General features: G+C 31.3%; 1 protein-coding gene across 2 annotated transcripts; it reads left to right on the forward strand.

The window, feature by feature from the left end:
- The first annotated feature begins 11,353 nt into the window (after positions 1-11,353).
- Positions 11,354-23,640, forward strand: LOC144834793 (uncharacterized). Of its 2 annotated transcripts, none has more exons than XM_078689738.1 (6): positions 11,354-11,458; positions 13,666-13,759; positions 14,304-14,407; positions 15,095-15,250; positions 15,961-16,402; positions 16,970-23,640. In XM_078689738.1, the coding sequence occupies exons 2-6, from the start codon at positions 13,678-13,680 to the stop codon at positions 21,826-21,828; spliced, it is 5,643 nt and encodes a 1,880-aa protein (XP_078545864.1). In that variant the 5' UTR covers positions 11,354-11,458; positions 13,666-13,677; the 3' UTR covers positions 21,829-23,640. The 2 variants fall into 2 exon arrangements, with proteins under 2 accessions (XP_078545864.1, XP_078545865.1); XM_078689739.1 differs by lacking the exon at positions 11,354-11,458 and adding an exon at positions 12,184-12,290.
- Positions 23,641-24,323: the final 683 nt, after the last annotated feature.

The following is a 24,323-nucleotide window of genomic DNA, read 5'->3' on the forward strand; positions in this document are numbered from 1 at the left end:
AAAAACAGCAATTCTTCACATTTTGGATCAGTTCCAAATTCGGTGAAAATGTTTAATAGGCTTATGATTTTGCTAAAATGCATTTTGAGGTTTCGTGTAACTTGGCATTTGTTGAACTTAAAATTTTGTGTCTCAAACAGGTCACGGGCTTTAAATAGATTACGGTATAAGTTTAACCTAATTGTATAACTCTATTAATTATTTAAATATAATTGGGAACAACATCTCTATATGGGAACAATATGACACACAGGGATTCTTCTGAACAACAAATATTTTAATAATATTTCTTATAAAAAAATGAAAATATTACTTTGTGTGTAATATCACAGACAATAGAAGATATAAGGCCTAAATTAAAAACAAAAAAAAAGGATTAATTAAAAGAGGTGTAAAGCTAATTTTCCACTAGGCGAATTTAAAATATTCATGTTTCCATTTTCCAAAATCCCAAATACGCATGCGTATAACTGACGCTTTCGATACGCGCGAACAAAATTCACCTAGTGGAAAATCGGCTTAAATGTAGGCTAATATGTCAATATAATTTCTTAGAAGACCGATGTAATTCCAATTCATGTATGTGAATTGTTATTTTGGGGTTTTATTGTTCCTGTTTTCTTTTCCCGTTAGGCCTATAAGCCATAAACTAAATTTGTTTATATTATATTGTATGAGAATAATTGCGTTGCTGCCTGATGTTATCTTCGCGTGTCGTCACACAACGGCGTCTGTATTGAATTAATTCTCCTCTCGGCTTATGTTAATTACCATGTGTCTGTTTATCTGCTGAAGACTCCGATATCTACTCAATCTCTATTATCGATTTTGTTATCGTTTTACCGTATACTCATAGAATGTGAACTCGCTCTGAAACAATAATTGAAACACTTCTTAGTTTGTATAATATGCTGAGTTCAAGAAACATACCAAATGTAAATATCACACAGTACATTGTCTAATAAAACTATATCGTGTTGCACTCAAAATATATCATGACCCGCCGAACCATATGTTTCTTTGTTGTTAAAACCTAGGTCATAATTTTACACCACGTGCACGTGTTGTCGATTTAAAAATTCGTTTGTGCCAACTATGAATATTAACACGTCGGGTGTCTCAAGAACGTACATTTGTAACTATGTTATTTCATTTTAAAGATGTGTATTTAAATTTTACTGCACTTTTACACAATTTTTGTCCTTTTTTTTAATCGACATCTATGTTATGTAGGCCAATAGTTTTATTTAAGTAAATTATTTAATTTTCTTGTTTAGAATTCTATTTTAACAGTTTGTATTGTATGGAGTGAGTAGAAACCTTTTCTCACTACTGGTTATTTTTCTTTTGTGACCGAATATATATTATTTTTTTCTTTACTTACGAAGATAATAAGTTTCTTTTATCTTGTGTCTTGAAGAGATATGAATTTTTTTTATTAAAAATTATAATAAAAGTAAATATTGTGAACATCTTGATAATTATAGTCATGGGCAAAATAAGTTGCAACTTATCTCCATGGTAATGTGGTGAAGTTTATGTGAATTATGTTGGTCTAACATGATATTTCTAATGAATTTCTAATTTTTAATGATTTCTTGATGTATGACAATTCTGGAAATGTTATATATAAGTAAAGTATATATGTAAAGACTGTGAAAATGTGTTATTTTATTTATTAAGCTCTGTCTACACTATCAAACTAGTTTGAAAACAAAAAAACTTTACCAAATATAGTAGCAAAATATGGTCCATGTCCATATGGGCACATCACATTTTGTTCACATAAGTTTGATAGTGTAGACAGAGCTTTAGAGTAAATGATTTGTAGGCCTACCTATGGATTCCTCCTTGGTGTAGCATACAATTGTGGAATAATAGTGGCATTCCTTTGGTTATTATGGCATTCTAACGCTGTTTACGCTCCATTTGTCAGTCTGAATTAGATAATGAAGGTTTTAGTGTTAATTTCAAACACAATATTTTAGTCAAACAAAATCAAAATGTCGAATATTCAATAAAGGTTGATACCACTTTTGGGTAATCAGAATACTTTTGGCAAGAGTCGGTGCCGGAGCTTGACCAACGGGCAAAAGATCAATTTGAAGACCAGCGTCTGTGTGTAACTTCACTGAAGAAATACAGATATGTATGATAAAATGGAGGTCCATCATTAAACTCTGTCTAACCTTTTTTCTTTTCTTTTTCTTTTATTCAATTCAATTCAATCAACCTATCAAACTAATTTGACAAAAAGAGTATGATGTGCCCAAATATGGTAGTGATATGCCCAAATGTGGTAGTAATATGACATCATCATGTCCATATGTGATCACATTACATAAAGTTTTATAATGTAGACTTTAGTGCTTTAGTCTAACAGAAACGCTAGACAGATATAACTTTATGAACGTATCGTAATAACATGGAATAAAGACTCTTATATATTAATGTAGACAATATTGTCTATTTCCTCATTACAATCTATATGGTTAAAATGTACGTACAGGATCTGGAATTTGTTTCCCTCTTTTGTGGTGTAAACTACCACTTTAGTTCGTCATAATCACAAATACATATTATAGATGTGCGTTAATATTTCTTATTCTAAATTATCATTTTCATTATTTTCTTGAATGTACTCATAATTATGGTAAATAAATAGTAAAACAAAACGCATAAGTACAGTAGCTCATTTTTAATTTTCTTTACAGTATATCCTTTGTTACAATTATCTTCACCTGATGATAGCTAACGCCCGAAGCATGTATTGAGGCAGTTTTGACTTTTTTTCTATCTATCTATTTTTTCTATCTACCCTGCCTATCCAGCTCTTTAATTTTTATTCATTTACAGTATAGTAAGTTGGTATATATAAAATAGCTATATAAAATATCTCATTAAGAACATCGTGATTAAAATTGAATAGTACAACAAGAATATGTTATACATCCTAAATATATGTTATAAAACAAGCTTCATTAGCTTTGAAGATTTGTTTTTACTTTTGTTGTGTAACATACACTGAAACATATTTAGAATTTATTATTCATGCAATCAGCAAATGTTTATAATTATTTGACTCCTATTAATTACCTATTTTCTTAGATTAAAAAAAAAACAAGAAATATGTAAAAAATAAATATAAATAATGTTGAAACTTAGAACTATAAAGGAGACAAATACTAACAGACAGTAAGTTGTTTTTTTTCTGCGTTACCACTGGGTAATCAATTAGCTTACTTCCTAAACTGGTCATTTCCGCAATTTGCTATTGAAGATTTGGTATTACGAATCCCTCCAATGCATAGGATTGTTTACCATTGTGTTTCTTTAACAATGGATGCTATACCTCAGATTAAATTCAATTGAATATTGTCTACTGCAGCTTAGGTATCTTTTCCTAAGGCTACTACCATGAATCCCATAAACCTACACAATTGAATGAAGTCTAAACTCTAAACTAAAACACTATAAAAACGAAAAAAACAAGTTTAAAAGTAATTTCACATTAAAGCGCAAATGAACATTATACTGTGGTATTTAAAAAATAACAATTAGCGCGTGTGACGTAAACATTAATTAGCATACACATGTTTTCAAAACAGACACGCGCACAAGAAACAAAAAAGATCCAAAATCATGGCGTGATCTTAATAATAGTGCTTAACAGAAAAAAACAGAATCAAGTCTCCAGCTAAGGAAATTTAAAGTGAAAATCTGTGTATAAATCTGATCAATCAAACTGTGGTGAATTGGAGTTATAAGTAAGTATTACCAAGGTCCTTATCGGTACTTGCATACTTCCGTTTATTCAGAAAAAGTGTTATACGACTAACTAAGAGGTGAGGCCATACGTCGATTGAGTTCAGCATGATGGACAGTTTTATAAGAAAACTTGGATATTTCCAAAATGGTACACTTTGAGCAGGGAAAATACAAACTTATCACTTTATAATAGTGAGATTTGATACAATAATAAACATATAAATTACTATGGGAATAAAACAAACGGGCTAGTTTATTTAGTACGTCTGTGACGTCACAGCTTGCTTGATGAAAATATCCGAATCCTGAATCAAGTAGCCCAATTAAGGCCAAAATGGCGAAATGATAGGATCACTTTTTTTCTTTTATATTCTCATAATTATTTCAAACCAAAGTGGAAAGCACTGGTTGAATATATTAACATAAAATACATATTAAAATTCAAATAATTTCGTTATAATTATATTTAAGCATAAATTGAGAAAGACTACAATTATACATATTTAAATCATCTTATAGACAGGAATTTATAACATTTTTATGCTGTGTGATTGAAAACAGTAAAGTAGCTATAATAATGTACTCGTGGGCAAATCATCAATAAAAATCATCAAAATTGTCATAGGTCTGCTTTCAAAATAATACTCATTTCGAGATTCTCTTAATATATTTATTGTTTACTCTCCTTTAAAACGGAGGCACATTCTCCTAACAATTCCCGACCTATACAAAGTGTCAAGACAAATATAGTCAGTTACAATTAATTATATAGATATAACAGTCAATAATGTTTCACAATTACAATACGTCAAGTAGTGCAAATGCTACGGACTTATTAACATTATAAATATATATATCTTAATACGTTATTTGTTGCCTATCATCAACAACACATTTGGCTTTTCCACCAGGAAATATTCTACCGTATGTCTTGTAATATGAGGGGCATAACTACATAATTTCAAACATGAATTAAATGTTTTCCGCCGGAATTATTACTTTTAAACTCTGCAGTTTATACTTTGGTAACCTTTGACATTCAGAAGGAAAAGGAGATTTGGAACAATAACAAAATATTTTCATCTATTAGGACCCGGATATAATTTACATACAAAACTGTTTTTACTATTTATCGTCAGTTGCGAAAGGAAAAACTGATATTTACTTTTTTTAAATTATAATTATAAGAAACAGATATTTTTAATATATTTTTTTATATCATGTATTCCTTAATATCATCTTTTTCAGAAGCAAGATATTTAGATTCATCATCATCATCACTATCATCAATAATTTGATTTGGTACTGCAGTAAGGCTGTAAATCGTAATGAAATTTAAAAAAAATTGATGTGTCCTGTGCAAGAAGTTCAGAGAATTTAATTTATTTTTTTTATTAACCACAAACTTTATCCATTCAATCTTTCATAAAATAATAATTCAAACTTAAACGTTACTCAGGTAAGGTATTATTTTCTGGTTATATTCTGATGTAACTATTTCAGAATCATGTTATGAAAAATTGAAATATAATTATGAAAACAATATTTTATTTTAGACATTATTAAGTGGAGTTTAAAAAGTATTATCATAACTAAAAGCTATGCCGTTTACACTGTGTTATTGTTATGCAAGGTTAACAGTATAAACACATTCAGAACGTGATCCAAATGTTGAATCTCCAACTAAAATTAACGCTGCGAGTTACCAGCAACTCTCACACACTTTCAGAAATGGAACATTAATATCATTATGCTTACGAAAACTACTCGACCTTTTTATTGCGCGCTTCCTGTTACCATGGAAGAAATTACCATGACCCTTATTTGGGTTTGTATAACGCGTAAACTAATTGCCGTCATTTTCTAGGCCTATATATAACTATAATTGTACGTGATTTTCATCCTTTATCAAAAGAGTAGCGAAGGCAATCCCTGAATCTTGATATAAACAAACACAAAATGAAAGCGAAATACCACACTATCGATCATATCACATTTAATTGATGCATTTTTATTATAATGTTACTATGCTGATGACGTAGATTTATCTAATTGTGAATATGAATTAAAGGTGCCACACAGGACAAAGATAGAATTGTCTTTGACTGAATGTTCGTGTCTCTGTCAGGAATATTGTATGTTGTTTTTAATGGTTTTTTTTCCTTTGTGGAATTGTTCTCTTTGTGTGACGTAACGAGTCTTCGCCTGCTTGGAATGTCAGATATCCCAGCAGGCATCAAATACTATACTGATGTACGCGTAGCATTCAAAATTCATTCGAAGTACACTTAGTCTATAAATTACATCTTGAAATAATCATAATCAATTAAGTGATTATAGTTTGACCTCTGACGAAAGCAAAACTATGTAAAAAGGGAAGTATCTTTGTAATTAGCATACGATGGCTAGATAAACTGCTGCAACGATGTAACACTGTCAATATTTATACAATTATACGTGGTCTTATCACTTTATCATCTTTCGATCATACATCGGGTATTTTTATTCATACACAAAGAAAACAAAAATACAAAAACAGCAAACGAATGAAATGCCGTATACATTGGCAAAATTATCATCATATCAATTTGATTACAATATCAATTACATATTAAAATATCCAATATGCTATAAGATTATTAATCGCAGATTGTAAATTAAAGATAACCGAAGGATAAAAATTAATATAATCTAATAATGTTCTAATAATTACATTTGTATGCAAAGAGATAACTTTTTAATCTTTCAGTTGTGTGAAGTGCATCTAAACGGTCTTATTTTTCATTGCCCATTTAAAAAACAAAAAATGCAATTTATAAAATGTAATGACAGGTTACGTTCAGCTTATAAACTTTAAAAACACGTAAATTGAATGGCAATTGTTCAAATTATATTTATTTTAATTTTTTATTGTTAAATTAAATTAAAATGTTAAAATTAAAAAGAATCCCAGGTTACGTTCAACTTACAAAAATAAAAAATAAAACTAAATTAACTCAAATCTCGAAAACACAGATCCCAGATATATCTGAGTTTTATAGATCTAGAAAAAGAAAAAAAAGATATCTGAGAACTCAAACATGACGGTAATAAAACAAGAATTTTTATTAAATGAAAAACAATTACAATTCCACATGAAAAACTGTTTTACTGACGAGAACATTTCTGCATCATGTTATAAATACTGTAGGCCTTACGTAACGATACGATTTCTCTTTTCTATTATTCCTTAAAACTAAACATTTTCATTGTATGTATATTTTGTTTTCAGAATTTACAATAACAACTTTTGATATACTAGTAACTGTTTTTTCGAAAGCAATGCTAAGTTTCATTTTCGGTACCTTAATTGCATGTTTCAACATCTAAACGGAACATCTGTAATAAATAACAATTGTTGCGAAGAATTTAGGAGTGGTACAATGCGGCTGATCCAGGGGTGCGTACTTTGTAGGAATCTGACACGGTATGCACTTTTAACATACGGGACATCTACCAAGGTCAGCCATATTATTTTGAAAATATGGCCTACTCTACAAATTAAAGTTCTGTCTACACTATCAAACTAGTTTGACAAAAATAGTGCGATGTGCCCAAATATGGTAGTGATATGCTCAAATATGGTAGTGATATGACATCATCATGTCCATATATGGGTACATCACATTTTTTTGTCACATAAAGTTTGATAATGTAGACACAGCTATAGAAAAGAACTTTTTTTTTCAGAAATGTAGCCCAATCAAAGATTCCTAAATGCATCTATGGGTTCGAACGTGTTATTATTTATTATTTTAAATTTACTTTTACGATCTGTAGTGTCAGTTTATGAACTATCGGGTAGCAATTAAGGGTACTTTTTATAAAGAATATAATTTCAATGATGATATTTTGATATATTAAAAATGAATAATATTGAAATAATAAGCGAACGCTTTGCCAATTGTCAGGGTCGAGTCTTTTGTAAGTGGCGATCGCTGACTCTCTACAGACTTTGAGTTCGATTTTGTTTAAAGCCGGTGTTTGAACCATGTATTTACAAAACACAATAAAACCATTGTTTTATTTCACAAGGTTGACCTGACCTGAACAATAACTGTAACGTTTTGCATTAGCGCGTTTCAACGGGAAAGAACGTAAGGATCTGTTTGAAAACGAATTCATTACAGTATAAATTTTTAAAAAATAGAAAAAGAAACAAGTACCGGTATATTAGATTTATTTGATGACAATATTTTATTAATGTGAACTGAGGTGACATATAACATATATATTAAAAAAGGTTTGGTGTTGTGGATATAAATGTTCGACATTTTGAACAATATGCTTTGATCGTCCTCAGGAGGTTTGGTATTGTAAGACTGTTTAAGGTTGTTATTTTATTTGATGTTTTTTCCGTGTCTATTTTAATTGTTATTTTATAAGCCAGAATTGGCTAGTCTTGTAACTTAAACAAGAGTGTGATTAAATAAATAAATAAATACATCAATATATTTATTTGTCAAAGTTTAGCAACAAGTAAACACAAACAAGTATTACATTTCAGGTTTACAGAAATTATGCAATTTTTCGGTGTGAAAACTATCACGAAAGTTATACATTCATACCTAACTTGATACGATACAATGCATAGGCTATACGTAAAAGACAAATTACTGAAAATGACAATGATGTGGTATTAGTGACTGAATTTCAATGGATAAATACAAAATACAATAAGCAATAAGGCTAAACCAAAACTATCAAGCAAAACTACCAGAAAGTGCAAAGCTTTTGGAAAACACTCTTCGTCGAGCTAATGACCTACAAATTGATTATTTTAATTTATTTAAGATAAGTTTGAGAAAACAAAAATCTTAACAGATACCGAATGAATGTAGAATCAGCATATGTTTGAATTAACGTTTTCTCCAATTTTAGATGGAAACATTGAACCACGATGACGTCATTAAATGAGCGAGTTGGTTATTAATTAATAAAGTTCATTTATGTTGTTGTTGTTGTTTATTCAGACTTATAGATGACAAATTTGAAAAAAAAAATCACATTAAATTAAATGTCTTATTTAAATTTCCAATTTTCCATTTAAGTCAAAACCAAAGGTACACATACTAAAACTTCATAATATAAGTCGTCCGAGGATTATTTTTTTAATAATTCAACAAAAACATGTGAATCAAGTTATTGCATGTGAATGGATAACAATATTGGTAGATTAATCATATTAAAATAAGTACAAGCTATCGATAGCCAACGCATCCAAGACGTTATGTCTTAGTTTGTACTCTATAAAATGTAAGTAATAATTTAGATACACCTACTTTATTGTGTGGTGTTTCGTTTATTGTGATCAACTCTAAGGTGGATATGACTTAAAGGTATTATTTAACAAATAGTACCTGATGATGACCTATGGTCGAAAGTACTCGTATAATAAATATTTTATTTTGAGGCAGAAACAAGAAATTTGTCTGTTTTATTTAACAAATATACTTGTGTTTTGAGGTATATGTTTTCATTATTCTGCATTTAATGAATGTGGAAACTGAATGTTATTACTTATATATACACTTTGTTTGCAACACATTCAGATTACTTTAAGAATACGCCTCTTTATAATTAATTATTAATCACTGTTGGGACGATTGATGGACAAATGTGAAATCACTGATGCATGTTTCGAAAGAAAACAAAATCAAATTGATATGGGAACATAACAAAGCATATAGGTACAGTGCAAGGTTATAGACATAATGATCACCAATTATTGATTGATATAGCGTTTTTGCTCATTTAAAATATTAATTATATATCTTACTGGTATACCCTTAGATGTTGAGTAAAATTGAAATGATAATTTTTCTGTGTTAAAGATTATCTGGTGCCGACAATCAATCGTGCACACAGCAATAAAAGCTTGTTTGAATCGTAAATATAGTATTAGTAATAATATTTAACACGTCTGTATTCGTTTGTAAACATACCGTACCGTACGTATTGAGTAAATTGTGGCACGTATACTTGTAAATTTGGATTGTTCTCATCATTTATTATAAATCCTCACTATAATATATAGTAAAATTCGGAGAATATGATAATAATTCATTAATACATTAATTCATCGAATACATTATTGATGTTGACATTAGTTCTCTACACAATGACGTATATAAATGTCAGTGCTAATAATATATTACTTCCGGACGTCCACAAAATGTTAAATTGTTACTAGAAAAAATGAAGAGATTTTTAAAATAAACAAATTAGAACTCGTCACGGATTTTAAGTGTTTGTATTTTATCATTAATGACTATCAACACTAACGATATACATGTTGTATGTTTAGTAGCAAAATGGTAAAGAAATCACAAATTCATGCATATTAAAATTATAAATATTTTATACTGTTTATTGAATAATCAACATGGCGGATAGTAACCATTCGGACTAAAATTAGATCGTCGTAGTCAGGCAATGCTATACTGTACACACACTGAACATTTTCCGTGATTTCAGGCTATACATAATTATGCAAAATTAAGGATATAAAATTAAATTGTGAAGCTAGTCGAATGGAAAATAATTTGCCTCATTTCAGTTTTGAATCAAATTTTTGGCGATCTCTTCTTCACAAATTTTAATTTATACAACATTATGAGACGATATGAGCACATTTTTACCTACATTGGTACCTTTTCATTAAAAATAATAACTATTTGATGATCGAAACTGAAATCATTAAATGTGACAAAATCAAATAATATTGATTAATTCGAGCGAGCATATGGAAATGAACAAATATCATGTAGTTTCATCTGGTTCTAAAGCTTAGGCCTATAACAATTACGAGACTGCCCGTATATGGATGTAAAAGAAAAACGATACAGTTCAGTCCCAATACATTATCAGTAATGATTGGGATTTATGTCTAAAACACAGGCGGCATATAAATTGTTATGCCCATGTGTTTGTAATTATTCGACCTGTCCGATCTCTATTACAAGCATTTGTACATCCATAATGGGAGTACGATATATATGCCTACGTAAAATAATTTATCACGGAAATCTGTTTCGGATTCGCTTTATATAACTACAACAAGGCCACGTATGATCTGCTGTAAATGTGAAACAATATTGTAACGATGTCTAATGATAATGCAAAATTGTATAATTACATATGCTATATATGCTAAGATCATTATTTATTTATATCATGCATGATTTAGCCTATCAACACAGTGTAAATTAAACCATGGACCGTAATGTACACGTTAACACAAAAAACATAGGCCTAGTTTTTTTTCAAATCATACATGTGACGTTTTAAAATGTATGATATATTTCGAATGAATAGGTGTACATTATGAATGCATTACAGATAGTAACTATGAAGAAATTCACATAAACACATGATGTTTCACTAAACTGTAAACATTTCAAAATTCCATCCACGCCCAGTTTTTTACGAGTCTTTATAAAGCGATATAGAAACTCTCACAAACAACGGAATTCAATCTTTGATACACCGCTGTAGACCGCATTGCGTCTGCGCACATACAGCTTTTGTCCATTTTTCAACGCCATGTTTGACGACAAAACACTAATGGTATCGAAATGGTTCTAAGTATTTTCGCTGATTATGAACATTCGGGATAAGCTGTGATATAGCGATTGTAATAGACTTGTAGGTAAGTATTATTAGTTGTTATTTGTTGTTATCAGTTATCGTACTAAGGCTGTAGTTAAAATTTTTTGGCATTTTAACGTGTGATATTCTGTACAAGGTCGAGTTTATTTTTGTCACCGTGTAACGTTCTATGAATGGAATGTGGGATTATGAATTGCATATAAACGTAGCATACAATTCGTTGCTTTCAACTTAATTTACAACAATACTAACTAAACTAACAGTAGTCCATGTAACCTACGTATGCTAGTAAGGTATTTTCTTTAGTAAACTTGCATTATATATACTTTACGTGAATTTAAAAAAAAATTATAACACTTTCGAATTTGTGTTCTGGAGTGAAGCGAAAAAATCAATCGGTGATGGGTCGCTCGTCGTAATAAAAGTTGACCCTCAATACTACTAACTGAACTTTCAGTTCAGTACGGGTGCGTGATAAAACAGCTTTAGTAATTGTGTTTCGAGTATATATATTAAGATTTGATTTAAATATTAGATTACGATATATTATTTGTTGACGTTTTGTTTTATGGTATTCTATGTGATTAGTAGAGGAAGCATATTCTGTTGTTTCGTCGTCTGTTACAAAATTATTGTAATCATAGTCGAACCGGATGCACGTTATTTTTTTTATTTCTCGGTTTGGCCTACTAACTACGGAATCGTCTGACTAAATTCCTCCAGATAAAGGAGTCATGTGTTTACAGTATGTCTGATTAAGTCATTGTTGCCTGAAAATGTGGGATCTAGATGTGTTTTGCGAAATCGATGGACCGAAGCGAGTAGAATAGAATAGAAAATAGCGAGTTAGTTTTAACATTATTGAAGTTCAGGTTAGCAATATATTCATGGTTTTAATGTTAAGAAACCACAGTTAATTTAGGTATCGTTTTTAAAAACATGTGTAGGTAAGCCTGCTTGTGGTGTCGCAAGGATACGAAATTTGATATCCAGTGGACCGGTTTCATTACGACTAGAAAGGGAATTGTTTGTCGTCTAGTCTACACTCTTGGTTTTGTATATTATTACAGGAGAGGAGTGTGTTTTATTTGATTGAATTCTGTCTATTATTCTGATGTGCTGATTCCAAACTACGAACTAATCATTTTAGCAGTGACCTTCTCTTAGACTTAGATTGCAAGATGAGTCGAGGCTAACTCAATAAATAAGCCAAAGAAGCTAAGCGTACACAGGCCAGTATGTTGACTTGTCACCTTGTAGGGCCAGAGTTCACTTCCACAAATTTACAATAGCTAGGCCTGAACTGAACTTTAAAAATCAACATTATCAGATAGCACAACTTGATTGATAGATTGTTCTTATGGTAGAATTATTTAGCAGTGAGTCACTGTATGTTATTGGTACAGGAGGTTAATTCCTCATGTGGTATAAAAATGAAGTCATTTCATTCTGCTGAGATATCTTATGTTAAGTAGGTTGCAGAAACTATATTGAAGATTTTATGTTTCAGGTCATTTTATATATTAATATTTAACAACTACATGTTGTTTTTGAATAGTAATCCCCAGGCTTAAGTGTTTCTGCTGGTTGGAATTGCAGTCTCAGAATGTTCTTTATTAATTTGACAATGCTGGTATTGTTATACTGTTAGTAGGCCTACATAATATAGCAGTCTACATTTTATGCATATGGATGAAAAATGGATGGTTGTTCTATTACCGCCCTGTAGTATCATTATGTGGAACTCATTGTATGTTTATTATGATTTGCAGTTTTTTATTTCTTGTTTGACGACAGTTTGTTGGAAAGTTTTAGGGGTTTTTTTGTTCAAAATTGTTGCCGATATGCTCTTCTAAAAAATGCAGTTATATGCATGTATCATTCTTCAGTACTTACACGTACAGGTTCCAGGTTTTATCTTTTCTTTTAAATATGTTATTCTTTTTAATCTTTTATCTTATTTCTTTTATATCTCACAAGAATTGTATACTTTTTGTTTTGTACTTTGTATCCATTCAACTCAATTGAGTTGGCCCCTATTGTTACTTGGTACTCCACAGCATTGTTGTTTTTCAGTAATAATAAGTTTACTTTTCAGGAAAACTATCTGAACCTGAACATAGTGTTTCCATTTAATGTTATTGTAATACGCCTGTTGTTATATTTTACAATAGGTACAGTAGCATGTTATTCTCATCTGAAACACTACATCTATGCTATCAATTATTTTTGTGTCTCCATATTTAGATAATAGCAACCATGGAAGAGGCGATGCCACCAGGAATGACCCTTCCCAGGGAGCTTGAAATACAACCTTCCCAGACTGACAACAAAAGAATTGGTAAGGAGTGAGGATGTGATCTCATGGCGTGTCACACACTCTATTATTATTTGTATATTGTTATTTTTTATTTATACTGGGTGTATACAGGACTGTTCTCACTGAGGGCATATAGACAAATTGTTAGAAGGTTTTAAAAAGAAACAAAAAAAAACAACACCATCTATTTATCAGCATTCTATGACTTGGCACCTACTAGAAATAAAAATCTTCATTTGTTCATTAATCATGAGGCTGATGTTAATGATAATTATGATAACAATAATCTTTATAATTGCTATCCACAACAACAATTTTCACTTCTTTGAATGTGTAATTTTAATGTAACTGTAAATACTGTATAGATCATCATAATATTCAATATTCAAAGATCATTGCTTTTTATATTTATAAAGCATCCTGTTATTTGCTTTTTGCTGATTGGATGTTGTTGGATTAAATAAATAAAATCATAACGTCATTTCATTTTGGTAAGATATCTCAATTGATGGTCTCTCATAATTATCAGAAATTAATTTAACTTTCTTTTTTGATACTTTGTTAGGTGTCTACTCCAAGTATACAATCAAGAAAGGAGTGAAATATGGGCCATACAAAGGTGTCCGAAGAAAGCTACATGATGTCACTGACCACACCTACACATGGGAGGTTAGACTTATTCTCAATTGCTAACTCACGATCTTAGTCCTATTATATAAATTGAATGAATTGATCACTGCCATAATTGACAATGACAATATGACATGATGTGAAAGTGCTGTATGACAATTATATGGTACTACAGGAACCAACACATGTGGAATCTCCCTCACAGTTGGTAATCTACCACTTTCCAAAGACATATCTTGAATCCATAGATGGCCCTTGTAAATGTTCACTATAATTTGGGAGGTTAGACTTCTTCTTAATTGTTAACTCATGATATTAGTCCTATTATATAATGCTTAATTCTAAATACCTTGCGTCCAATTGCTTTAAACTAATCGATTACACTGTCAGTTTAAACATCCTGTTTTCCAGTTGCTGACCATGTTCTTACAATGACAATATGACATGAATTGAAAGTACTGTATAATAATTATATGGTACAGCAATCAACTCATGTGGAATATTCATTAATCGTAATCTACTTCAGTAGTACAAATCCTGGACACATCATATGCTCATGTAAATGTTATAGACCACTATACTTTATAAAAGGCGTAAAATAGGACATTTAACTTCATTCACTATCCAATTAAAATTCAGTCCTCCACACATAATGGGTTGTTACCAAGAAGAATATTACTTAATAATTAAAAATAATCAAAATAATTTGTATACTTTTGTTTATAGATTGTGAGTCCATCTAGGAAGCCACTTTGTCTAATCGATGCCTCTGATGTAAGAAAGGCTAATTGGCTTCGCTTTGTAAAAAGTGCACGTTTCTATGAGGAACAGAATATGATTGCATCGCAAATTAAAAAGAATATCTTCTACAAAGTTATCAAGGTAAATGATGTTATAGTGTGGTTAAAAATCTTCAAACATTCACAAGCTGTCTTTTAATTGACGTATTCAATTGCGAAACATACTCTCAACAGAAAAGCTGTTAAGTTCTTTTTTATTTATATGTTACAACGTTAAATGAGAAATATTTATTTGTTGAGTACTAACTCAACTTTCAAAATACTCTTACTGTAATACCTAATGGAATGACGGTACATTAATTTTCTAATTGAATACGCCAAGAATATAGACTAACTTAAAACCTTTTTAGTGTGTTGTTAGAAGCTTTGCATGGTGAAATCAAATGTTGATATAAAGTTTGCGGTACACCACGTATATATAGTTCTGAAAATAACTGTTTAGTTTCTCAAAGAAACTCAACAGTTCTTTTCAGAACTATATATATATATATAACTGTATATATATATATATAACTGTATATATATATATATAACTGTATATATATATATATAACTGTATATATATATATATAACTGTATATATATATATATATAGCTGTATATATATTTTCAGAACCACTTTATAGTGTTGATAACATGATCAACCTTCCTCCAGAACAACCACAGTACATCCTTGTGAATATTGTACCATGAATTTATGATACAGTATCTCCTGTAATTTAACTGTTTTTTATTATTTATAATATTGACATTACCTTTCTTATATAAAATATCAAACTGTTGTATTTGTAGGATATTCACCCTGGAGATGAATTGTTATGCTGGTTTAATAATACAGTAGATGCATCCTGCAACCACATGGAAGGAGCAAGTTACAGTAAAGAGGCTGATTTCAAGTTCCACCAGACAGAACAAATTATGGACCTAAAAGACATCAAACTTTTTAAACAACCAGCAAATATTAAGAAGAAAAAACAAAACCTTAGTCTTCCTAAAGTAGAAAATATTTCCAACAAAAACCTGAAGATTAAAAAAAGAAAGTTAGTTGGAAATTATTTGAGAAATAAAAAGATGAAGAATGATATCATTCCAAAACTTGAAGAAGAATCAATGGAAGGCAAATCTGACTTGGTTAAAGAAGAAGACAAAAGTGGCAGTGATCACAAGAATGATCAACCATCAGAAGAACAGAACAAATTGTTTGATGCAGTGACCAAAGACTCAAACATTACAGGTATAAAACCAATAGGTTCTTGTGCAAATGTCTTCAATGCTGTTGTGAGATTATCTCCTGTTAGCAAAACTACCTTAGATGGACCAATAGCTGAAGAATTATCTTCTAATTATATTCCTGTAGTCTCTAGTAGAAGGTCTTGCCTGCAGACACACCAAACCTCAAAACAAGTTGAGAAAAAACAATTTTCCAAAGGTACAGGTACTATAAAAGCATGCAATCAATTAAAGTATACCACCCCAATGCTATAGCATGTGATAGTAGGATAGAACAAAACTGCATTATAAACATCATGTTTTTATTTTACTAATACAATTCATCTTTGTTTAGACATGAATAAGCAGCAGTTTGACGCAATATGATAGCAAGTTATGTAGACATTTGGCAAACTTATTTAGTATTATTCGGGGATAGAGAAAATAACAATTACAAAACTTTAATTACAATTAATTTATTGGTCAAAGCTAATTGTTAGAAAATTGTACTTTATTTCAATGTCTCTTACAATTAACGAGCCAACAACCACCATGTCAAGTGTTTATAATTTGCTTTTTCTTATTTATTTAGATTTTCATGACTCAACTATGCCAGTCCTTGAAAGAAATGTAAAAAGTAGTTCCCTCAAGCCATTGCAGATCGTGAAAGATGATAGTGAATTGCCCGATACAAGCCTTGAGCTTCAGTTGTCACCACCATTACTGTCACCTATTATTTCAGAACAAACAACTTCAAATAAGCAAACCAGTAAGTTTGTAGATTTGAACATTCAGACACCAGATGTCTCATCAACAAACGAAGTAAAGCAGACAACGCAGGTAGAGCAGAAGACACAGGTAGAGCAGAAGACACAGGTAAAACAGACAACACATGTAAAGCACAATGCTTTTCAAATTGGACCAGAAGATCAAATCAGAGACAAACGTGGGCGACCATTCTACAAATGTAAAGTTTGTGGAGGAATCTTTTCTAAGCAACTAGGACTAAAAATTCACTACCGCAAAAATCACTTGGTTCGAAAACCACATGAATTCAACAAGCCAATTAAAATTGCGCATCCCAGAGAGAAGATCCGCACACGATCTGTGACAGTAACAGAAGTTGTTACCAAGAGGAAGCAAGCTATCAAAATGTGGGAGAATAATTATGACTCGCCTACTGATAGTACAGCAGAAAAAGAGGTTGTTTCAGATAAGGGTTCAGATTTAAAAGCCAATTACACTGTAACAGGCAAAGGTGGATCAGGTATTTTTAATTGTCCTTATTGTGATAAACAATTTCGTTATTCTGGTTGGTTAGAGCGGCATGTGCTTCAACATAATAAAGTTAAACAGTTTACTTGTCAAGAATGTCCGCGAACCTTTTTAACATATAAACACTTTAAGGCACATCTTCCACACAAAAAACCAAAGGTCAGCGAGCATCAATCGTTAAAAAGACAACCACAAAGTGAAGTTAAAGCATTCTTTGAAGGAAATAAATGGCAGTCCAAAATTAAGAAGAAACTTCAGTGTGATGTATGTGGGGCACGATTTCAATCTCGTTTAAATTGTGTACGACACAGAAGACTTGCTCATAATATCCGTATTAAAAGAAGAAAGACAGAAAATGGTAAACAAGATTACTTTATTGATAAAGGATCAATTACTGCAAAAAGTACTAAATCTCGTATGAAGGATGGGTCATCAGCACTGTCAGAAGATAGTCAATTAAAACAACAAACGATAACTGCTATTCCTGAAGACACTCCTTCCATTGCTGCTATCTTTGGACTAGCTTCGACTGAAGTTTCAAGATCTCCTGAAAGAGTTAATACATTGAACCCAGCCAAGGAGATTAAGCAATGGATTGATGAGGATGGGGTCTATCAAGAAAGTTGCTCCGAACCGCACTTGATGGAAGACATGTCATATAATAGAGAGATCCAATGTCGTAATGTAACTGAAAATTGTGATGCTTTTGAAGTAAGTCAAAGTAATATACAGCAGATTAGTAGTAATATAGATGAAGTTAGTTCTGTTTCTTCTGCAACTCCAACAAGGTCTATCCGATATGATGATGATGATGATAATCATGACATTGGCCAATGTAGTAAAGCATTTGTCAGTAATGTAACTGATTCACTCACAGCTGAGGAAGCTTACTTCAAGAACCATAATCTTTCAAAACAAAGAGGTACAGCTGAGGAAAATGCTACCTTAGCATCATTGCAGAAGACACATGTTCCAGATAATGGAAGTACACTCAAGAGAGTTCTTTCTTCAGATTGTGCTGTACATGGACACATTACTGGAAAAAGAATTGTGCCCTCTAACCAGTCAAGATTTTATAATGCAGCAGCGGCCTCACCATGGTCACAAGTAAATTTGCCACAACCTTACATACCAAAGAAAAAGACACAAGATGATTCACAAGTTCTGGACTTGGCAGTTAACAGAAAAAATGTATCGGACTCTGTGTTAGATCTGTCATCAACACAACAAAGTAAGAACAGAAAACATGGCCAGTGCTTGGTTCATCCAAGAGGCCTTCCACATTCTTTCCAACTTAGCAATCAAGCCAAAAGAAATCTTCCACCACCTTATACTGCACCTCAATATAGTAAACAGAAACCTATGATACAACAACAGGTATTTTCAAAAATACAAAAAGGTGTTCTACTTTCCCCTCCTAAGGTTATTTTTCCAGGTATGAATCCAGAACATGTTCATTCATTGAACTCCTCCATCAGCCGGATAGCAGCCTCAAAAGTTTCACAAAGAGATGGCTTAGGTCATCACCACAGTCTTGAGACTTTTCCTCCATCACATAATAATCAACCTCGTTATCATCAGCCTGGATGTCATGTAACCCCAAGAATTCCCACAAACAAGTCAGCATCACAACCTCGATTCATGGGTCTGGGCCAAAGTTCTCACACTCAACCTCAAAGAAATCCACATCCATGTGGTGTGGTTCCAGTGTCCAGTGGGCAACGTACATTTGAAATACCCAGGAATTCCAAAAGCAAGACTGTCAAAAAAATATTAGAAGAACGAGCGGCCTCACAAAAACATACAGTAGATATGAGTGAGTCGGTGTATCACAGTACACCTAAACTTCAATTGACCATACCAGGATCTCTCTCACCACATTCTGAGCATCCAGTGTACAACCAGTCACTAAATGAAACTCATCAACCACAGAATCTATCAATGCCAACAGTTCCTGAAGTCAAATCAAATCCAATTGAAGTACCATCAGTGGAAATGTCAGCATCAACAACTGTTCTTGCTGATAATTCAAAAACAATTAGCACATTCAAATGTAATGTTTGCGAGGCACCATTCAACTCCATGAAAGATTTGACACAACATGTTGTTATTCATGCCAAGGAATGGAACTATAAATGCGAGTTCTGCATCAGACTTTTTAAAGATCCTAAAGATCTTGTTGAGCATAGATCAACATTGCATAGAGTTGGAAAAATGTATGCATGCTCTGTTTGTCAACGTGAATTTGCTTACTTGTCAAATTTACAAACACACCAAAGAGATTGCCACGCAAATGTCCAATGCAGTTATACCGAACTTGGACCAGATGAACTACGACCTATTAACTTCACAGTTCCTGCTCAAGTTACTGCAGTGTCCCCTAACAGGGACCAACAGGTTACCCCTTCTAAAAGTAGAATATCACAAATTGCAGATGGTGTGAAGAGGAAATCTCCATTAAAAAATACAATCGCATTTCAAGTATTGAAGGAGCCTTCACCTTTGAAGAATCAAAGTCCAAGAAAGTCAACTCCAGTAAATCCACAGAGACACCATCCATTCGCACATCACCGAAAACTTGGGTTCCTGAATATGATGACGAATCAAAGATATGAATCAGTTAGACATGATTCCACTATGAACACCTGTACAAAGTGTTCTATGGTGTTTCTAGACAAACTTGAATTTCACAAGCATATAATGGAGTGTGCAAATACTGTACCTTTGCTTAAACCAGTAAGTACTCCAGAAAGCATTGATGGAGATCTCATAATTGATGAGAGTGTGAAGCCAATCAATACACAAGCTGTAAAAAGAAAGTCTCTTTCTGACGATAAACACAAGTGTTTTGAATGTGGTAAAATCTTTAAACTTCTTTCAGGACTGGAACGACACAATAAAAAATGCCCGAATCAACAAAAAACACAAGAAACACATGAATTAAAAAATAATGTGTCATCTGATCAGCAACATCTGTTAAAAGAACAACATGCCTGTCCATTCTGTAAGAGAAATTTCTGTTACATGAAAAGTTTGAAAAAACATGCGATTATTTGTCCACTGCGAGTAGATGAAGAAGTAGATCCACTTCAACTGATTGAAATAGCTCAGAGGAAGTTAGAGGAGACTAAATTTAAAGAGGTGTCTTTCCGGAAATCGTTGCATAACCCTTTCAATAAATCGCCTTCTGCATCATTGAGTCAAGTGGTAGACAAGGGTGTACCGCAAGAAGGCAATGCTGTAAAGCTACGTATTAGAAAGAGATCAAATTCTGGTAAGAAAAATGACTATGTCATTGATAATGAAAGTTTGATGACAAATACCACAGAAAGCATAGTTGATGCCGATAAAGTACTTCCAGACAAAAATGAACATCATGAAAATCTTGATACATCAATTGCAGAAGATGATATCAATACAGATGATGTCATTAATACTGATGATGTCATTCAAGGTGAACCTAATAAAAATATGGAAATTGATACATCAAACACCGTAGATGATATCACCAATATGGATGAAGTAATTCCAGATAAAAAACATGATGAAAATATGCTTCTACTAGATGCATCAAAAACCACAAAAGATATCACCACTACTGATGATATAATTCCACATCTTGAAATTTCAACTGCAACAGCAGACATCACCAATTTCGAAGTCCGTTCAATTTCACATGAAAATGATAAAGATGAAAATCTGTATGTTCATACTACAAATGCAGTAAACGACAACACCAATGCTGATGAAAATATTGCTGATGAAAATATTGCAGATAAAACTGAAAATGATGAAAATATGTATATTGGTCCTTCAAATACAACAGAAGATATCACCAATACTGAGAAAGTTACTGGAATTCAAGATGAAAATAAACATGATGAAAATATGCAAATTGATACACCAAATACTACAGACATTATCACCAATATTGATGAAGTAATTCCAGATAAAAAACATGATGAAAATCTTCAAATTGATACACAAAGCTCAACAGAAGATATCACCAGTAGCTCTGAAGTGATTCCAGATAAAAGACATGATGAAAATATGCGAACTACATCAAACTACATGGAAGATATTAATAATGCTGATGAAATAATTCCAAATAAAAAACATGATGAAGATCTCTTAATTGATACATCAAACACCACATATGATATCACCAATCAATAGCATATCTAGATACTAAACATTGAAACTATACACATTGAAATCATTAAAACTGTACAGTATATAGATACTAAATATTGAAAATATGCAAATTGATATATCAAACACTACAAATGATATCACCAATCAGAAGCATATCTAGATACTAAACATTGAAAATATGCAAATTGATATAGGCCAACTGTAATATCAATATTAATTTATGTATCATAGATTTAAACTCTAATTGTTAATGTAAAAAAAATTACCTCTTATGCTGTAACACATTACAGTTATGTATCATCATCAGTAGAAAGAAATCTTTATGTTGCAAAAACAATCATTATTTTGATCAAAACTTCTACTATGTCGGTACAAAGATACATTTTGTTAAAGTACAAACTCTATTTTTGTAGACTTGTATAGTAGTAATGTAAGTATACTGAAACAAACATTTGAGTTTGTATCATTATGTAATTATTGTAAAAATACTTAGAATTAGGAATATTAATTTCACCTTTCTTTTAAGTTCACAATGATTTTATAAATCAATGTATTATTTATTAAATTTGTTAAATGAGTTAAAATTATTGAGTACAATCGAGAAATGTCAAGAAGAGCCTGTATACTTGCAGCTCTGTCTACACTATCAAACTGGTTTGACAAAAAAGTGCTTAAATATGGTAGTGATATGCTCAAATATGGTAGTGATATGCTCAAATATGGTAGTGATATGCTCAAATATGGTAGTGATATGACATCATCATGTCCATATATGGGCACATCACATTTTTGACATCATCATATACAGTTTGATAGTGTAGACAGAGCTTTGGACGTACAAGTAGAAAATCTAAATTAGCATTAAGTTGTTCAGTAACTTCTAATTATCAGTAGATGTTTAACATTATTAGGTTGTTAAAAGGAAGTATGGTCTGGGATATGTACAAATTGTGAAGTTCTATCGCCAAATGAGAATGTTGAAAAAAACATTTATTAGCCTACAGTAATATACTATTACAATCCATACTGTAGTTTACTACATTTACAGTAAAAATATATTATACTATGCCCATATATACTGTATTTACATAAATATATACTCCAACTTTAGGGTGCGCTTGTAAATTAGGATGGGCTTGTACATTAGGATGGGCTTATACATTAGGATGGGCTTATACATTAGAATGGGCTTGTACATTAGGATGGGCTTATACATTAGGATGGGCTTATACATTAGGATGGGCTTATACATTAGGATGGGCTTGTACATTAGGATGGGCTTGTACATTAGGATGAGCATACATTAGGATCGTCTTATACATTAGGATGGGCTTATAATTGGATTCAGTATTTATAAACCAAATCATTTCACTACTGTAGCAGTATATTGTTATAATAGTAATGTTACATTTTTATTTTACTTTGTATTTGATTTGATAATGTTTGTCTTTCTCACACAATTCAATTCCATTTATTTTGATACTGTAGGATATGGTGGAGCATTTGAACTTTAAACTTTGAAATTAGTGATTAAAAAAAATTGTGTTTTTGTTGTTCAGATTAAAGCTATACTGTGTATAGCATAATTATGTAGTTTATACTAATTTAAGTAAATTTCAATCACTTACAGTTTTATAGTATTTTCAATTTAAATTTGACCTTTATATACAGTAGTACAATTTACACAGTTGTTTTTTTGTTTAAACCGATTAAGTTGAACTTAAAATAAAAGTTAAGCAAGTTTTGATTGCTAAAGTTACATTTGTGTTTTTTTGTCAAGAAGGCTTTACAGTCATTTTTTTTAAATGTTTAAAATAAAATTTAAGTTCAGAACATTTGGGTATTATTACTTACCAAAGTATATATAAAAAAAAATCAAACTCAAGAATTCCGAAACCTTCTCAAAATCTCAAATTGTTCGCCATCCTCCATAAGTTCGATCTTAAAACCAGGACTGAGTGAGCAAGCTCAACGTTACCTGCTACCGGTATGTGGATAGGCGACTGTAATTCATATTCATATTCTGTAGTTATTTTCCAATTCCAATCTACAATTACAAATGTTTACAAATTTAAGGATTATGTTGCAATTTCAAAGTTTAATCAACAAAGTAGGCCTATGTAAACAAATTTTAGCTTCATATCTGTATTATAGGCCTACAATTACTTTCATTGTAGAGGACAGTATGTATGAGCATGGACAATGATCTTCATGGTTTGAGTGAGGTATTTCATTTTCATGCTGGTTCTAGGCTACTAATAAAAGAAAGAAAAATTACTTCAGTATCACTACTATAAGTCTGAACTTGTTTCTCAAACTTATTTCTCCATGCTCAAATAAATTATAATAACAACATATCTGCATGGTTTTTGTTTAATGACATTTATAATTATCATCAAGCGCCAATACTTATAATACAAAATAAATGAGTGGCAGGTTTTTGTATAAACATTATTTAATAATGTTTTACATAATTACATTATGTTGTATCTATGGAATAATATAATGTCATTACA

Source organism: Antedon bifida, chromosome 2, assembly GCF_963402885.1.
Source record: "Antedon bifida chromosome 2, ecAntBifi1.1, whole genome shotgun sequence".
NCBI classification, from domain to species: domain Eukaryota; kingdom Metazoa; phylum Echinodermata; class Crinoidea; order Comatulida; family Antedonidae; genus Antedon; species Antedon bifida.